A 15,860-nucleotide genomic window follows, 5' to 3' on the forward strand; every position below is an offset into this window, starting at 1 on the left:
CCCCACACATTGTGGGGTTTGTCCTTAGCTAGTTGCCACATCTTGTGTCTCTTGTCTTGGTTTGTTTTCTGTCGATCGTTTAATGTTCTATCTGCACTTTAATTTATGTACATGTGATTGCTAAATAAGTAAATTGTTATAAGCATAGAACATATCACAACTTAACATGGGATCAGAGATGAGGTGAAGACAAAGACTGAGCAAGAGCAAGAGCAATCACTGAAGAGAAGATTGGCAAGGCTATCCTAAAAGAACTATGGGGTCCTCAACACTCTTTCCTGTCGAAGACAAGCTCCGTGAGAAAGCTGACTATCATGGATGGAAGATGTCTATCGATCTAACCCTAAAAGATCAAGGAGTGTTGGACCATGTAAGAGGCAATATTGTTGAGCCTCCATCAAATGCATCTGCTGCTACCTGGAACAAATGGAAAAACGGAGAAGTCAAAACAAAGAAGATCATCCGGGACTCTATCGACAAGCACTTGGTGGCCTACATCTCTAAACTAGACACCTCCAACGAAATCTACAATAGATTGGTGAGTTTATTTAAAGTTAATGATGCAAATCAACTTTTGTTTCTTAGAAATAAGCTGAGGGAAATCACGAAGGGTAAAGATGAGAGTATGCAAGCATACTTCTTAAGAATCACCGAGATCAAGAACGATCTCCTATCTATTGGGGAGACTATTATTGATAGGGAAATGGCACTCACGACTCTTGGAGGATTACCATCTGAATGGTACGTGTTCAGGACTACTCTTTTGAACAATAATGTAATTCCTAGTTTCAAGGAATTAATGGCTAGATGCATTCAAGAAGAAACAAGGGAAGAAGAGCAAGAAATGCCCATGCCTAAAGGTCCTCTTGTTGCCTTTTCTTCTCATGCTAAGAAAAGAAATAATTCTGGGACTAAATCAAAAGGAAAGGTTGGAGCTAAGATTGGAAGAAAAGGACGATGTTACATCTGCGATAAAGCAAGTCACTATGCAAGGGAGTGCCCTGATAGAAAGGACTCACACCGCGACAATGATCAAAATCCCTCTGATGGCAATCAAAGGAATGACAAATTCAATAGCAAAGGTAAGAGGAGAGCTGGGAATCAAGGAAGAGGACAACCATTCAAGAAGGCTAGAAATTCTAGGATGTATTAAATGCACCTCACCTCCGAAAGAACCTGGTGTCCATCTTGGCAATGGAAGACAAAGGCTACAAGGTAACCTTCAGTGATGGCAAGGTACGTGTATCGAAAAATAATGTTAAAGATGCCTTTACTCTTGGGTTTCGTGTTGATTCATTATATCAGGTCAATGGAAGTCCGCTAGGTGTCATGTCTTATGACACATCTCTTCAGTTCGAACTTTGGCATCGAAGTTTTTCCCCCTTTCATTATAAAGCTTTACTCGGTGTAAAACAAATGGTGACAGGGATGCCCGTATTCCGAGTAGAGAAAGAAGGTGTATGTCCAGGATGTGCCGAAGGAAAGCTCAAAAGGAGACCATTCCCCTCAAGCCAAAGCAAGACCTCCGATATATTACAGTTGGTTAACTCAGGCATATCTGAGACTGGCATTAAGAGGGAGACTACTACACCACATACTCCTGAGTAGAATGGTGTGGCGGGAAGGAAGGACCGTACGATTGTGGACGCTGTCCGGGCCATGCTACATGATCAAACACTTCTGAAGTTTCTATGGGCTGAACTACAAACACCATTGTATGTGTACAAAATCGATGCCCTCATCAAGCATTAGGTTCCAAGGCTCCTGAAGAAATGTTCACCACCGGTCAAAGGTAAGTCGTGATTAGTCATGATGTCACCTTTGACGAAGATATGGCTCTCAGCAAGGTGGACAATCTTCCAACTTTGAGGAGCTCTCAAGAAGCCGACACCAAGGAACCGAAAGAAAAGGATGATGAATCAATGCCTGATGTAAAAGAACCCATGGATCTGATTGATCCTCCTCCACATGAGCCTTCCTCTTCTAAGAAGAGGCCTTCATGGCTTAGGGGGTTACTTGATGATGCTGAAGGACATGCTGCACCCCGACGAACCTTTCGTGAAAGTAACAAACCTAATAGGTATCAGGGATACCTGACCATCATGAGCACGATCATACAAAATGAGCCTTCATCATTCTCAGATGCCGTCAAGCATCAAGTATGGAAGGATTCTATGACCGAAGAATATGAATCTATTATGAAGAATGATGTCTGGGAAGTAGTTCCCAGACCCTAGGACAAGACAATTGTTACTTTCAAATGGCTTTACAAGATAAAGCATGCAGCAGATCGAAGTACGGAAAAGTATAAGGCTCATTTTGTTGCTCATGGTTTCTCCCAGAAGGAAGGTATAGACTACGATGAGATATTTGCACCTGTTGCCAGATATACGACCATCCGCTCGATCATAGCCCTTGCCGCTTCACAAGGATTGAACCTACATCAGATGGATGTCAAGACCGCATTCTTGCACGACTCGATCAAAGAAGAGGTCTATGTGGAGCAACCCAAAGGGTTTGAGATTTATGATTGAAAATCTCATGTATGCAGGTTGAAGAAGGCTCTCTATGGGTTGAAGCAAGCACCCCGAGCATGGTATGGGAGGATTGATAACTACTTGATGAAGCTGGGATTCACTAGGAGTGAAGCCGATCCTAACCTTTACCTTAAGGTTGGAGACGACAAGACTCTCAAACTGGTGTTGTACGTGGATGACCTCTTTCTAACAGGTGCATACCCCCTCATTCACAAATGTAAGAGGGAGTTGGCTTCTGAATTTGAAATGAAGAACCAAAGACTTGAAGTGTGGCAGAAGCCAAGGGAAATTTTCCTATCTCAAGGAAAATATGTGGTGAAGATTCTGAAAAGATTTGGTATGGTGGACTGCAAGCCTATGACTACCTTGAGGATCTTAACTTTCAGATGTTATATGGTAGTGATGTTGGACCAGATTTGGAAAATGTCTATGAGTTTCAAAAAAACTCATTCGCATTGATGTTCTTGGTGAACCTCCGTCGGAACATATGTTTTGCAGTTAGCATTGTGAGCTCATATTTGGTTGAGCTTCACTAGATTGGTGCTAAGAAACTTTTGAGATGTCTTCAGGACACAATCTCTCATGGATTGAGATACACTGCCGGAAATATGAAACTGCATGATTATTCGAATGTTGATTAGGCAGGTAGTGTGGAGGATCACTGGAGCACTTTTAGTGCTATTTCTATTTGGATTCTGCTTTGATATAATGGATGAGCATGAAGCAGAAGTCAGTTGCCATAAGCATCGCCGAGACCGGATACATATCTACGAGTATGAACTCGTATGAAGCTGCTTGGTTGGGGAAGCTCTTTAGTGAGCTGTTTGAACACACACCATTGTGATTCTCTATAACAAACAGAGGTGGGATTTGATTATTGAGGAATCTCGTATTCTTCGATTGCTCCAGTAGATAGACATCATCTGGGATATGGTAAGTCGATAAGCAAGGAGGCTCCATCGCATTAAGATGATGTACAGGTTGATACACCTTGTCAAAGCCCCGAGGAAAGATCTAATCTGTGATTTTCCCAAACGACTTGGAGTAATCAAGAAACCCTTGTACAAGGGTCCTGCATGTTGAATGCATTGAGCTCTGGGAGCTCTGAGGGCTTGCGGTTCTTACTGGAGCAACATACGACCACAGGGTGACTCACCCTCCCCTGGTAGTGCGCACTGGAACAAGATGATTCGCTCTCTTGTGGGACAAGATGATTCGCTTCTTGTGGAACATGATGATTCGCTCTCCTGTGTAGCAGGATGATTAGTTCTCTTGTGAGGCCTAGATTGATGTGTTCTCCATGGCGACTGTAGCAAGATTGATGTGTTCTCCTGTGAGGCCTGGATTGATGTGTTCTCCGTGGCGGCCTGGATTGATGTGTTTTCCATGGTGATTGCATCAGGATTGATTTGTTCTCCTGTGAGGTCAGGATTGATTAGTTCTCCGGTCGAGGCATCCTACCCATGCAGTCGGGACTCATGGGAAGTACCTCTCATCTGATCAATGAGCAGGGAAATGAAGTTAGGGGCCATAGTACCGATGGACGCATCGTTATATTTAGCGTACTCCCTACGCTAGGATGACCTCCATTGATCTGGGATCAATGATACTGGTCTATGACCAGTGGTAGGAGTTGTACCATTCTATGACACTGAATTCGGGTCGATTGAAACTGCTCTGGGACCAGTGGTACATACTCTGAGACCGACTTCGTGTTAGTGAAGTACTGGTCTAGGACCAATGAGAGTGGTACATACTATGATGCTGACTTCGGGTCGGTTAAGACTGGTCTGGGACTAGTGGTACACTCTCTGAGACTGTGATATTGGTCTGGGACCAGTGGTAGGAGTGGTACTTACTATGAAGCTGACTTCGGGTCGGTTGAGACTAGTCTGGGACCAGTGGTACGCACTCTGAGACTGACTTTGAGTCAATTGAGGGTGATACTAGTCTGGGACCAGTGGAGTTGTACTCACTATGACGCTGAATTCGGGTTGGTTGAGACTGGTCTAGGACCAATGGTACATACTTTGAGACTGACTTTGAGTCAGTATAATACATCCTCGATCATTTCTTCTTCTTCATAATTCGAACAAAAGCAGAGCAGAACAGAACAATGCAAGAGCAGAGTAGAACAAAGCAGAACAATACAGATTAGTACAGGGCAGAACAAGACAAAGTAGAACAGGTAGAATAGAGCAATTCATTTGATGGATGAATAGTAATGACCGATAGACAGATTGCAGATGAAGTTCTCCCTAGTTGAGAGGGAGTGTTAAAATTGGCAAGTAGGGCAAAACTTCATGTGGGTCATCTTATTCATGGCTAATAATATGTTCATTAGGTTCCTCTCATCGAGAGGTGTAGGATTGATATAAAGATCATCCGATTCCAATAAGTATTCATGGAGATATGAATTTATTTTGATTATAGAATTATTATCAAGCCGACCTATAACTCATGTAGGCTTAGAAGCCCAACAATTGCATCTATTAAAACACCAACGTTGTGTATAAATATAGGACTTTTCCTCATTTTGACTCACTCATCTCATCACATCCCTCTCTCTGTACTGTGCAGAAAAGCGTCTCTTCTCTACTGCGCAGAAAAGGGTCTCTCCCTCACACATGTGAAGATGGAAGCTGCTGAAATTGAAGCAACAATAGCAGAAGTAAAGTTTGACCTGCATGGACTAGAAGATCTCCTCATCTGAACTGCGTTGTAGGTTCATCTGAACCTCCTCTAAAAGCCACAACTTTTAGTGGTGGAATCAAGTCAATCCGACGGACGATTTGCAAGATATCGAATGCCCTAGTTTGAAGGAAGCTGCTGAAACTGAAGCTGCAACTGCAGAAGTGAAGTTTGACCTGCATTGACTAGAAGATCTCCTCATTTGAACTACACTGTAGGTTCATCTGAACCTCCTCTGAAATCTGCAACTTTTGGTGGTGGAATCAAGCCGATCCGACGGTCGGTTTGTGAGATATCGTCTGCCCTAGTTTGATGATGAAGCCGCTAATGCCGATGCTGCTGATCTAGGGTTTTCTACTGCTGATATAAATCAGATTTATTGTACTATTTCTCTCTGCTGAATTATTGAAGATAAAAGAATATTTGATCAAAGGGTTTCCCCACACATTGTGGGGTTTGTCCCTGGTTAGCTGCCACATCTTGTGTCTCTTGTCTTGGTTTGTTTTCTGTCAATCGTTTAATGTTCTATCTGCACTTCACTTTATGTACATGTGATTGCTAAATAAAAAAAAGAAGTAAACTGTTATAAGCATAGAACATACCATAACTTAACATATACTCACAAAGGCCTTGGGTAGGGCAAAGTTTATCTACTTCAGGGAACAAATGGGAGTTGTGGAGAACACCTTCCTCACTAAGAGGGAGTGCTACTTTTTATTTCGGGTAGCAACAGATAAGTGTACTAGTCTCTATGATGTCTAAGAGGCTAAGGAACACGACATCTCCGAAACCCAGGAAAGGCTTTGCGAGAAAAGACTTGGAAACACCTCAATTAAATTAATTAGCCAATAACTAAATATTTCCTAAGTCTGGCTTAGGAAAACTAGTTAATTAAAGTGAATTAGTTGGGGAGTTCAATTTTGCTCTAGAGACTTCTGGAAAAGTTGATTGATGGAGTCCAAATGATCTTAGCCATCGGTTGAGATGTGATCGTGTCCATTGCTCCAACCAAAGGTTATAAGAGCAAGTCGAACAATTTGGAGAAGACATTGGGGATCACTTGAGTAGTTCAACTTACCTAATTGCAGTGTTCAACAAGGGCACAGTTGAAGCTATGGAAGCATCAAAAGCAGGGGCTCAACAAAGATTTGGGAGGAGGATTCCGGAGGAGATTTTCCTAGTATTTTTCTAGTGTCAGAGTGACGGGAAAGGGAGGTTGAATTCATCTGCAAAGGAGGCAAAATCAGCTAGTGTGTGTATCTAGTTTGATAATGTGAGTGGCGGAGAGACTATGTTTCAGTTTATAGTTGCTGGATCTTTATCCCGAAGGCAGAGCATGTGGGTCTAGCAGCTACAGGAGGCAGAACGACTTGTAGGGAGGCATTCCCTGTGGCTGTACGGATTTCTAGGAGCAACAATGCGCATTTCCCAGAGGCAGTGCAAATAGCATGGAGGAGTGCAAGTTGCTTGGAGAGGGAGAGATCGAGCTGCGGAGGGAGACAATTAGTCTCCAGATTATTTTGCTAGAGGAGATCAATATTTGTTGGCGGTTTGCAAGTGAAAGGCAACCAATTGTCAATGAGGAAATAATCCCTTATTTCTCTAATCAATCCCTGTTACAATTGGAAAATCAAATTACATTAAATTAAATTAAGGGAACCCACTCCCGTTAGTAAATGTGGTAAGACCTCCTAGGTCTTGATGACTAGAAGAAATGCTCCTGCATCAGTCTGCCAAGCATACAAATTCAAAGCTGTTAGAATGCTCTGATGTTCTCTTTCATTATAATTACATTATTCCTATTTCCTATCAGACAGGTGCAAACCGAAAAACTGTCACCGATTACAGGGTTACACTGACTAATTACAAAGCACATCTTGTTAATGACAAAAGCAATTATTCACTGATTGTGATACATGCCCACTAATCTAATTTGATGTTCATGTATTTTGGTGTCTCAGAACTGTAGGGATAACTTCTATGATTTTCAGAGGTATTTTTTTTTTTCACTTACTGGTTCACAGATACCCGGGTCAGTGGGTAGCCGCTACGTCCAGGGTTTTAAACACTGAGTGGACACCACCCGAAGGGCATCAACACCCCTCGGCCTATTTACTGACCTAACCACAAGAGCTTTCGGGATTTGACCCTGTGACCTCCCATTGGCGAGGCACTTGATTTGACCGATTGCGCTAACTCTTGGGGCCTATTTTCAGAGGTATTAAAACAATTATTTCCATATTTTTTAATCTTTTATGTTGCCATTCCTGCCTCTGCTATGCCCTGAAAATTGCAAAGATATGCCAGCTATACCAGAATTCCGTCCCCTCTCCCCTTGCTCTTCTGCCCTTGAATCTTGGGTTACTACAAACCTATGTAGCCACTGTATATTTGTTGGCGGTTTGCAAGTGAAAGGCCACCAATTGTCAATGAGGAAATAATCCCTTATTTCTCTAATCAATCCCTATTACAATTGGAAAATCAAATTACATTAAATTAAATTAAGGGAAAACACTCCCTTTAGTAAATGTGGTAAGACCTCCTAGGTCTTGATGACTAGAAGAAATGCTCCTGCATCAGTCTTCCAAGCATACAAATTCAAAGCTGTTAGAATGCTTTGATGTTCTCTTTCATTATAATTACATTATTCCTGTTTCCTATCAAACAGATGCAAACCTAAAAACTGTCACTGGTTACTGGGTTACACTCACTAATTACAAAGCACATCTTATTAATGATAAAAGCAATTATTCACTCATTGTGAAACATGCCCACTAATCTAATTTGATGTTCATGAATTTTGGTGTTTCAGAACTGTAGGGATAACTTCTATGATTTTCAGATCTATTAAAACAATTATTTCCATATTTTTTATCTTTTATGTTGCCATTCCTGCCTCTGCGGTGCCCTGAAAATTGCAAACAGCTATACCAGAATTCCGTCCCCTCTCCCCTTGCTCTTCTGCCCTTGATTCTTGGGTTACTATGAACCTATGTAGCCACTGTATATTTGTTGGCGGTTTGCAAGTGAAAGGCAACCAATTGTCAATGAGGAAATAATCCCTTATTTCTCTAATCAATCCCTATTACAATTGGAAAATCAAATTACATTAAATTAAATTAAGGGAACCCACTCCCTTTAGTAAATGTGGTAAGACCTCCTAGGTCTTGATGACTAGAAGAAATGCTCCTGCATCAGTCTGCCAAGCGTACAAATTCAAAGCTGTTAGAATGCTCTAATGTTCTCTTTCATTATAGTTACATTATTCCTATTTCCTATCAGAGAGGTGTAAACCGAAAAGCTGTCACTGGTTACTGGGTTACACTCCTCACTAATTACAAAGTACATCTTCTTAATGATAAAAGCAATTATTCACTCATTGTTATACATGTCCACTAATCTAATTTGATGTTCATGAATTTTGGTGTTTCAGAACTGTAGGGATAACTTCTATGATTTTCAGATCTATTAAAACAATTATTTCCATATTTTTTTATCTTTTATGTTGCCATTCCTGCCTCTGCTGTGCCCTGATAATTGCAAAGATATGCCAGCTATACCAGAATTCCTTCCCCTCTCCCCTTGCTTTTCTGCTCTTGAATCTTGGGTTACTACGAACCTAATTAGCCACTGTATATTAAATCTTTGAATGTGCATTGCTTTCCAGAATTTGTTTTGAACTCATGTCTAAATGATCCAAAAAGCTTGTTTAAGCCCTAGGAATATTTTTGCCGTGTCCAAAAAGATAGTGAAGAAATATGGATATTGTACCAATGCCAATAGATGATTAAAACTGGTCAATAGACCTGATACATAAAAGCATCCTATGCAACACCAAGGAAGTGTAATTAGAATTGCCTTCCCATAATGAAGAAAGTACATATCTGTGTATGTAGTTTGGAAAAACAGAAGCATTTACTTCAAAAATGACTCAAGCAGAAAATAAATTCATGGACATCACAACTATTGAGCAGAACCAATATTTGCCAAGACAGATATTATTTGTACTGTACCTTTAAATTCCTTTGTGGATATTCTTCAGTTGTCAATGAATAGTCATCTGAGCTGTCCGTTTGCAGTGAAAGGAAATGCTGCAGTTGGTTCTGAACCTTCAGGACAACATCAACCGGTAACATAGGCGGTCCAACTTGAATGTCCTCAACATAGGATTGTCCTTTCAGCAGCTCATCAGCATCAGTTCTTGCAGTATGCACTGATAAATCATGATTTTCTATAAGGGAAAGAAGAAATCCTAACTTCTTGATTTTGGGAAACTTTTGTGCTGCTGTCTGTATCAATTTCTGATGTCTGTTGACAATATGTAAACAATGCTTACCAGCAGCAACGCAATGGCACAAGAAATCAATCAATCTCAAAACAACCTTCAGGTATTGTGCCAAATTAACCGCATCTAGATTATTCAGAAATTCAAAGTAGATATCCATTATCACTAGAAGGCTCCCTCTGCAAAAAGTTGGGCTTTCATACACATCCTTTCTAGGTTCCTCGAATCTACATGGCTCTATTTCCATTAAGCCTGAGTACATTGCATCATGCTGAAAAGGACTACTGTTGTACATATCAAAAATATGTGGTCTAAGTGCATCTAATAATCCAGCAACAAGATATAAAGCATGCCCAAAGGAACAACCATGGCCTTCTCCCTTTTCCATTCCTAGCATCTTTTCCTGGAGAAACAATGGAGGCTAAAGTAAGAATACATGAAGTATGGAAGCCCATACCCACAAGAAGTTAAAATTTCAATAGATCTATTTATCATGAAGATAAAAAAAAGTGCAATACATTACTCATTCCTACTATATGATGATGCCCATATACTTAATTTTTCCATCAACCAATCTATTTGCAGCATCATATATAATATGGGAATTGTTCATTTGGAATCCTGAAAGGCATTGCCTCAACCACACTGAGGATTATACCAACTCCTTAAAATAAAGCTATTTTGGATTAAGAAATCTCCTAATAGATGCCTCAACAAACTCATCACCTTTTTCTGAAATATAATATAAATGTGTCTTATAGTATGGACAGCAAGACTGCAATTTATCTTTTTAACATGTGCATATTTTCTTTTAACATAATTCACCAAGTATGCATAAACATCATATCTCATCTTTATTTCAATTAAGAAAGAACTTGAAGGGTTCTCATAGACAATCATTAAAATAACAATCTTCTCTTCTATTTTAGCACAAATATCAACCCAAAAATATGCCTTGATAAATATATAACATGCTCCTCATTATATCTAATATTTCTGATCTTTCTTAACAAGATATGGAAATGACTTTATTTCTTTAGGGCTTAAATCACGATCCCACTCCATGCATTATTTTTATTCAAAGAGAATGAAAAAGCCTTAATCAAAATATTATCATGGACAATATTATTGTTCACAATAAACATCACGGTGCTTAGAAACCAAATAGAGTTGTGCCCTAAGTTACCGGAAACGCTGCCCCCAACTCCTAGAATGTGATTCGACGTTTTAGATACAGAAAAGCGTATGAAACGGCATGGAAACATTCCCACCGCGTTTCACTTTTTTGGAAACGGCCAACCTCGGAACGGAAATGTTTCAAAGGAGTTTCAAGAAAATTTGAACACGTTTCCAGAAAATTTGGATACATTTCCAGGAAATATGGATATATTTCCAAGTTTCCAAGTTGCCAATGTTCTAGGCACTTTCTTGCAAGAATATATTCCAGGTTTGTTTGTCCAGAGCATGTAAACACAGCTGATTTGTTTGCAGACCTTATATCCACTGATTACAACTCATTTGAAAGTGAACATTTATCTTGAAAAAGGATTCATGACATGATAGAGGTATTTGCCAATAAGTTTTCAACAATGCCAAATCTAAAGGATGGAAACCTGGAATTTAGAATGGAAACTCATAAGGTATCTATGAAATCAAGAAGGAAAGTTGTTACCCACAAAGTTGGCCAGTGGAAGTAGTTTCTTTGCATTAGATTAAATTTCTTAGCATTTCTTTACTAGTATCATACTTCACAATACTTAATTGCTTAAATTGTGGCATCTTGATTGTAATAACTAATAACCATATGCAATAACCAGGACTGAAATACAGGAAGCATAAAGAAATTAAATTTGTACTTACCTTAACTGCTACTGAACTGGTGTCGTTGATGATGTTGTGGCTATTTTGATCCAATTTCCGGGAGACCAATACCACCTAGCCAGACTGAGCAGAGCCTGACTGCTCAATCCAGAAAGCATCTCAACAGAAGCTCACTGTCCCCCATGCCCAGAACCTCAGACTGCTTAAAGCTCTTCCAATGGTCAAATTTCTTCCTCCTGGTTTTCTCCTGCTGATTTTCTGCTTCTGGTTTTCTCCTGCTCTCTTCTTTTCCCCGCCCTGTTCTCAACCCATTATCTGCGGTTTTATAGCTGGGTTTAGCGGTGGCCGCCCTGTACACCAGCGACTCCACCGCTTTCTCACGCGGTGACAGCTTCCTCAAGGGCGTGAGTCATCCTTTCGTTGCCGGTGTTCATATGAAGCATTCAGGTTTTATAATGTTTTACCCTCATAAAAGTGTTATGGTTATTTATAATATTATTACACCTCTATTAACCATATACGTATCTTTTTTATGACTTTATAACATTGATATGTACTTTATCATGTTTGTCTTTTGACCTTTTGATATTCATGTATACTTTTATTTTATTTCTGTTTGTTTTTAATATAAACTTTATTTGTGTTTGTTTTTAATATAAACTTTTAGAACTTTAGATTAATTAATTATTAATACTAATACTTAATCTTTATTCCATTTTATTAATATCTTTTTTTTTTTTTTGGAGCATATATTAGAGATGGGTCATTACATACACTCCCCCTTCAGAAAACTTCGTCCTGAAGTTAGAGTTTTAGGTTTGAGGTTTTAATGGACATGCCTTTCCCTATCCAGGTTCCCAAGCTATTCTAAAACCATCCTATCCTTCCTAATCTCTTCTACTCCCATCCTATCCGTCCTCTACTGGAGTATGCCATGGCGTCAGTTTTACTGACCTAACCATTCATAAACTCTAAGGTGACAGCGTCGGCTACACCGACCTGATTCCCAGTAGGCATCCGACAGTCATCATCACACGTCTAGGGGAGCGTGGTCCGCACAGTCCTCCCATGACTCCAGGGTTCGGAGGATAAACGGTGGGTAACACCTCCACCCCTCCTAGTAGAATTAGGGCTAATACCCTATCATAGAATCACTTTGAGCTTTAATTGTTCTGAGGTTCTGTCATCACGTGGTCATCCCGGTAACTGTTTATTATCTGCAATCATACACTTACCCATGCATTTATAAAATGTGCATCAGCATATTCAAAATAACTCATGTATTATTCACCTATGACATTACAGTATAACATATTTTGTCATATTCCATACATGTCTTTTGACTTTCATCTTAGAATGTATTCACTTCCTGACTTCTATTCCATTGTTCATGTTGACATGTATAAATGAAACAGATTTATAATATCTTAATTTCTACCAGAAGTAAAATTATTTAACTGTCTTTAACTTTACCTTGACAACTACAATTTAGTAAAATGAATCACATAGATTGTTTTGGTATCCATGTACCAGCAGAAGTTAAACATATATTATGTCACAAAATTTCACGTTTATCTATAATCATTCAAAATGTTTCTGAGTCTCTGATTGCAGTGAAGTAAATATATACTAAACATAGTTTAAAGTTCTTCAAAATTGACATAGATTAGGGTATCTTTGACATATGTCCTTTGTATTTTCCCAAGTTGCCGATCCAGGGCTATACTTGTCCCATTGGACCTTAACTTGGTCCACCAGGCGGTTCCTTAGCTGTCGAAGCCTACGTTCCAGTATACATAACGGTTCAACCGTTACGACTCTCTCGTCCGATATCTGCAATTCCTTCCATTGAAGGTTATGAGATAGATCAACTATATAATGCCTTAATACAGAAACATGAAATACATTATGAATTCGATGCAGGTGAGGTGGCAGGGCAAGACGATAGGCAACAGGTCCAACTCTTTCCACGACTTTAAATGGTCCAATAAATCGGGGTGACAACTTTGTCCCTTTTCTGAATCGAATAGTACTTTTATTTGGTTTGATGCAGATGAAAACCTGATCCCCTACTTCATACCTCCTATCAATTCTGTGAGCATCAGCATAACTCTTTTTTCTATCCTGTGCTTCCTTTAATCGTTGTCTAATTTGTCTTACCTGCGCTTCCATTTCATGGATTAATTCTGGTCCTATTATCACTCGATCTTCTAACCTGTCCCAACTTAACGGTGTTCTGCAAGGTCTGCCATATAAAGCTTCAAATGGAGGCATTCCAATCGAACTGTGGTAACTGTTGTTATACGCAAATTCGTCTAAGGGTAAGTACTTTTCCCAGTGCGATTGCTGATCCACCACATACATTCGCAACATGTCTTCAAGTACTTGATTTACTCTTTCAGTTTTCTCATCAGTCTCAGGATGGTAAGCAGTGCTTAAATTTAGCTGAGTACCTAAGGCTGTTTGCATGCAAGTCCAAAATCTAGAAGTGAATCACGAATCTCTATCGGATATAATCTTTGTACTCCATGAAATCTGATAATTTCATTTATGAATACTCGAGCTCTGTCAGCAACATTGTAAGTATCTCTTACGGGAATGAAATGGGTGCTTTTTGTTAATTTATCCACCATTACCAAAATGGCATTGTGTCTCTGAGAAGTAAGAGGTAGTCCAGTGATAAAATCCATAGAAATTGTCTCCCATTTAAACATAGGAATGTCGTGGGGTTGTAAGAGGCTCGCTGGGTGACAATGATCTGCCTTTACTTGCTGACATTCCAAACATTTTGCAACAAATTGAGTGATATCACGCTTCATGCCTGCCCAAAAGAAGAGTTTCTTGGTATCCGCATACATTTTCCCTACTCCAGGATGAGCACAATATACTGCTCTGTGGGCTTCCCCAAGGATGGTATCTCGAAGATCTTTATCATCAGGAATATACATCCTTCCATGGAATCGTAAGATTCCATCGTTTTCTAGTTCATATCCCTCAAATTTAGATTCTTTTGCCCTGTTACCCTCAAGACTTGCTCTCACCTTTAAATACCAGCTGTATTTTATAAGATGATCCAGTACTCGTTGTCTTAAGTCTACTTTAATGGGTATGAGAGAAAATATCCGAGGTCTCCTGCTTAAAGCATCTGCTACTACATTTTCTTTTCCCTTAATGTATGATATCCCAAAGTCATATTCACTTAGAAATTCACTCCATCGCCTTTGTCTGGCATTTAAGTCTCTTTGGGTGAACAAATATTGTAGACTTTGATGGTCGCTTTTAAGTGTAAAACTTCGTCCCACTAGGTAGTGTCTCCAAATCTTTAAAGCCAACACTACAGCGGCCAATTCTAAATCGTGAGTAGCATAGAGTTCTTCATGAGGTTTTAACTTTCTGGAAACATATGCTATCACTCCTCTATCATGCATCAACACTGCACCCAACCCTTGTTTGGATGCATCAGTACATACTGTAAAATCTTTGTCCATATCTGGGACTCTTAGTATCGGTGCACTGGTGAGTAGTCTTTTGAGTTCAGAGAATGCTTTATTACATTCCTTGGTCCATTCATACTTAACACCTTTACGCTGAAGGGTTGTAATTGGCTTTGCGATTTTGGAGAACCCTTCCACAAATCTTCGGTAATAACCGGCTAAACCCATAAAGCTTCGAATCTCATGTGCATTTTTCGGTATTGGCCAATCCATGATCGCTTTTACCTTCTCACGGTCTACTGAAATTCCTTCACGTGATATGATGTGTCCCAAATAATGAATCTTTTCCTGAAAGAATGAACACTTGGATAGTTTTCCATACAACTAGCGTTCTCTAAGACAGGATAATACTATCCGCAAATGGTCTTCATGCTCTTTCTTATTCTTGGAGTAGATGAGAATATCATCCAAAAAGACTTGAACAAATTGATCAAGATATTTACGGAAAATACTGTTCATAAGATTCATGAATATGGCTGGCGCATTTGTTAACCCAAATGGTACCACAGTAAATTCATAATGTCCAAAACGTGCCCGGAATGCAACCTTAGAAATATCATTTTTCAGAAATCCTTAGCTGATGATAGCTTGATCAAAGATCAATTTTTGAAAAGACAACAACTCCTTTCATTTGATCGAAAAGATCATTGATTCGAGGCATAGGGTATTGATTCTTTACTGTAGCTTGATTCAAGTCTCGATAATCTATGCATAATCTTAAAGATCCATCTTTCTTCTTCACAAAAATTACAGGAGCGCCCCAAGGTGATGTACTGGGCCGAATATGCCCTATATTCAGTAGTTCCTTTAGTTGAATTTGCAATTCCTGAAGTTCTTGAGCTGTCATTCTATAAGGCGTTTTAGAGATCGGTTGGGTACCTGGTTTTAATTCAATAGTGAGATCCAGCTCTCTTACCGGGGGTAATCCAGGTAGTTCTTTTGGAAATACATCCGGTAATTTGGCTAACACCGGATATTGTCCTAAGGATGGTCCTTTCCCTTCGCTTACTTCTTGAATTATGTAAGCCTGAC

General features: G+C 39.6%; 1 protein-coding gene across 4 annotated transcripts in view; it reads right to left on the minus strand.

Annotated features, from left to right (window-relative positions):
• Nucleotides 1-15,860, minus strand: part of LOC149196394 (uncharacterized) — a 491,550-nt gene that overhangs the window by 55,166 nt on the left and 420,524 nt on the right. For all 4 annotated transcript variants that reach the window (XM_089405541.1, XM_089405540.1, XM_089405539.1 and 1 more), the window contains one exon: nucleotides 9,242-9,916. In XM_089405541.1, the coding sequence (XP_089261667.1) occupies nucleotides 9,242-9,916 (675 nt within the window). The remainder of the gene's footprint in view (nucleotides 1-9,241; nucleotides 9,917-15,860) is intronic.

This window comes from Pinus tabuliformis, chromosome 2_2 (assembly GCF_031772625.1).
Source record: "Pinus tabuliformis cultivar Carrire ecotype Pingquan chromosome 2_2, CPIR1, whole genome shotgun sequence".
In the NCBI taxonomy this organism is placed as follows: Eukaryota; Viridiplantae; Streptophyta; class Pinopsida; order Pinales; family Pinaceae; genus Pinus; species Pinus tabuliformis.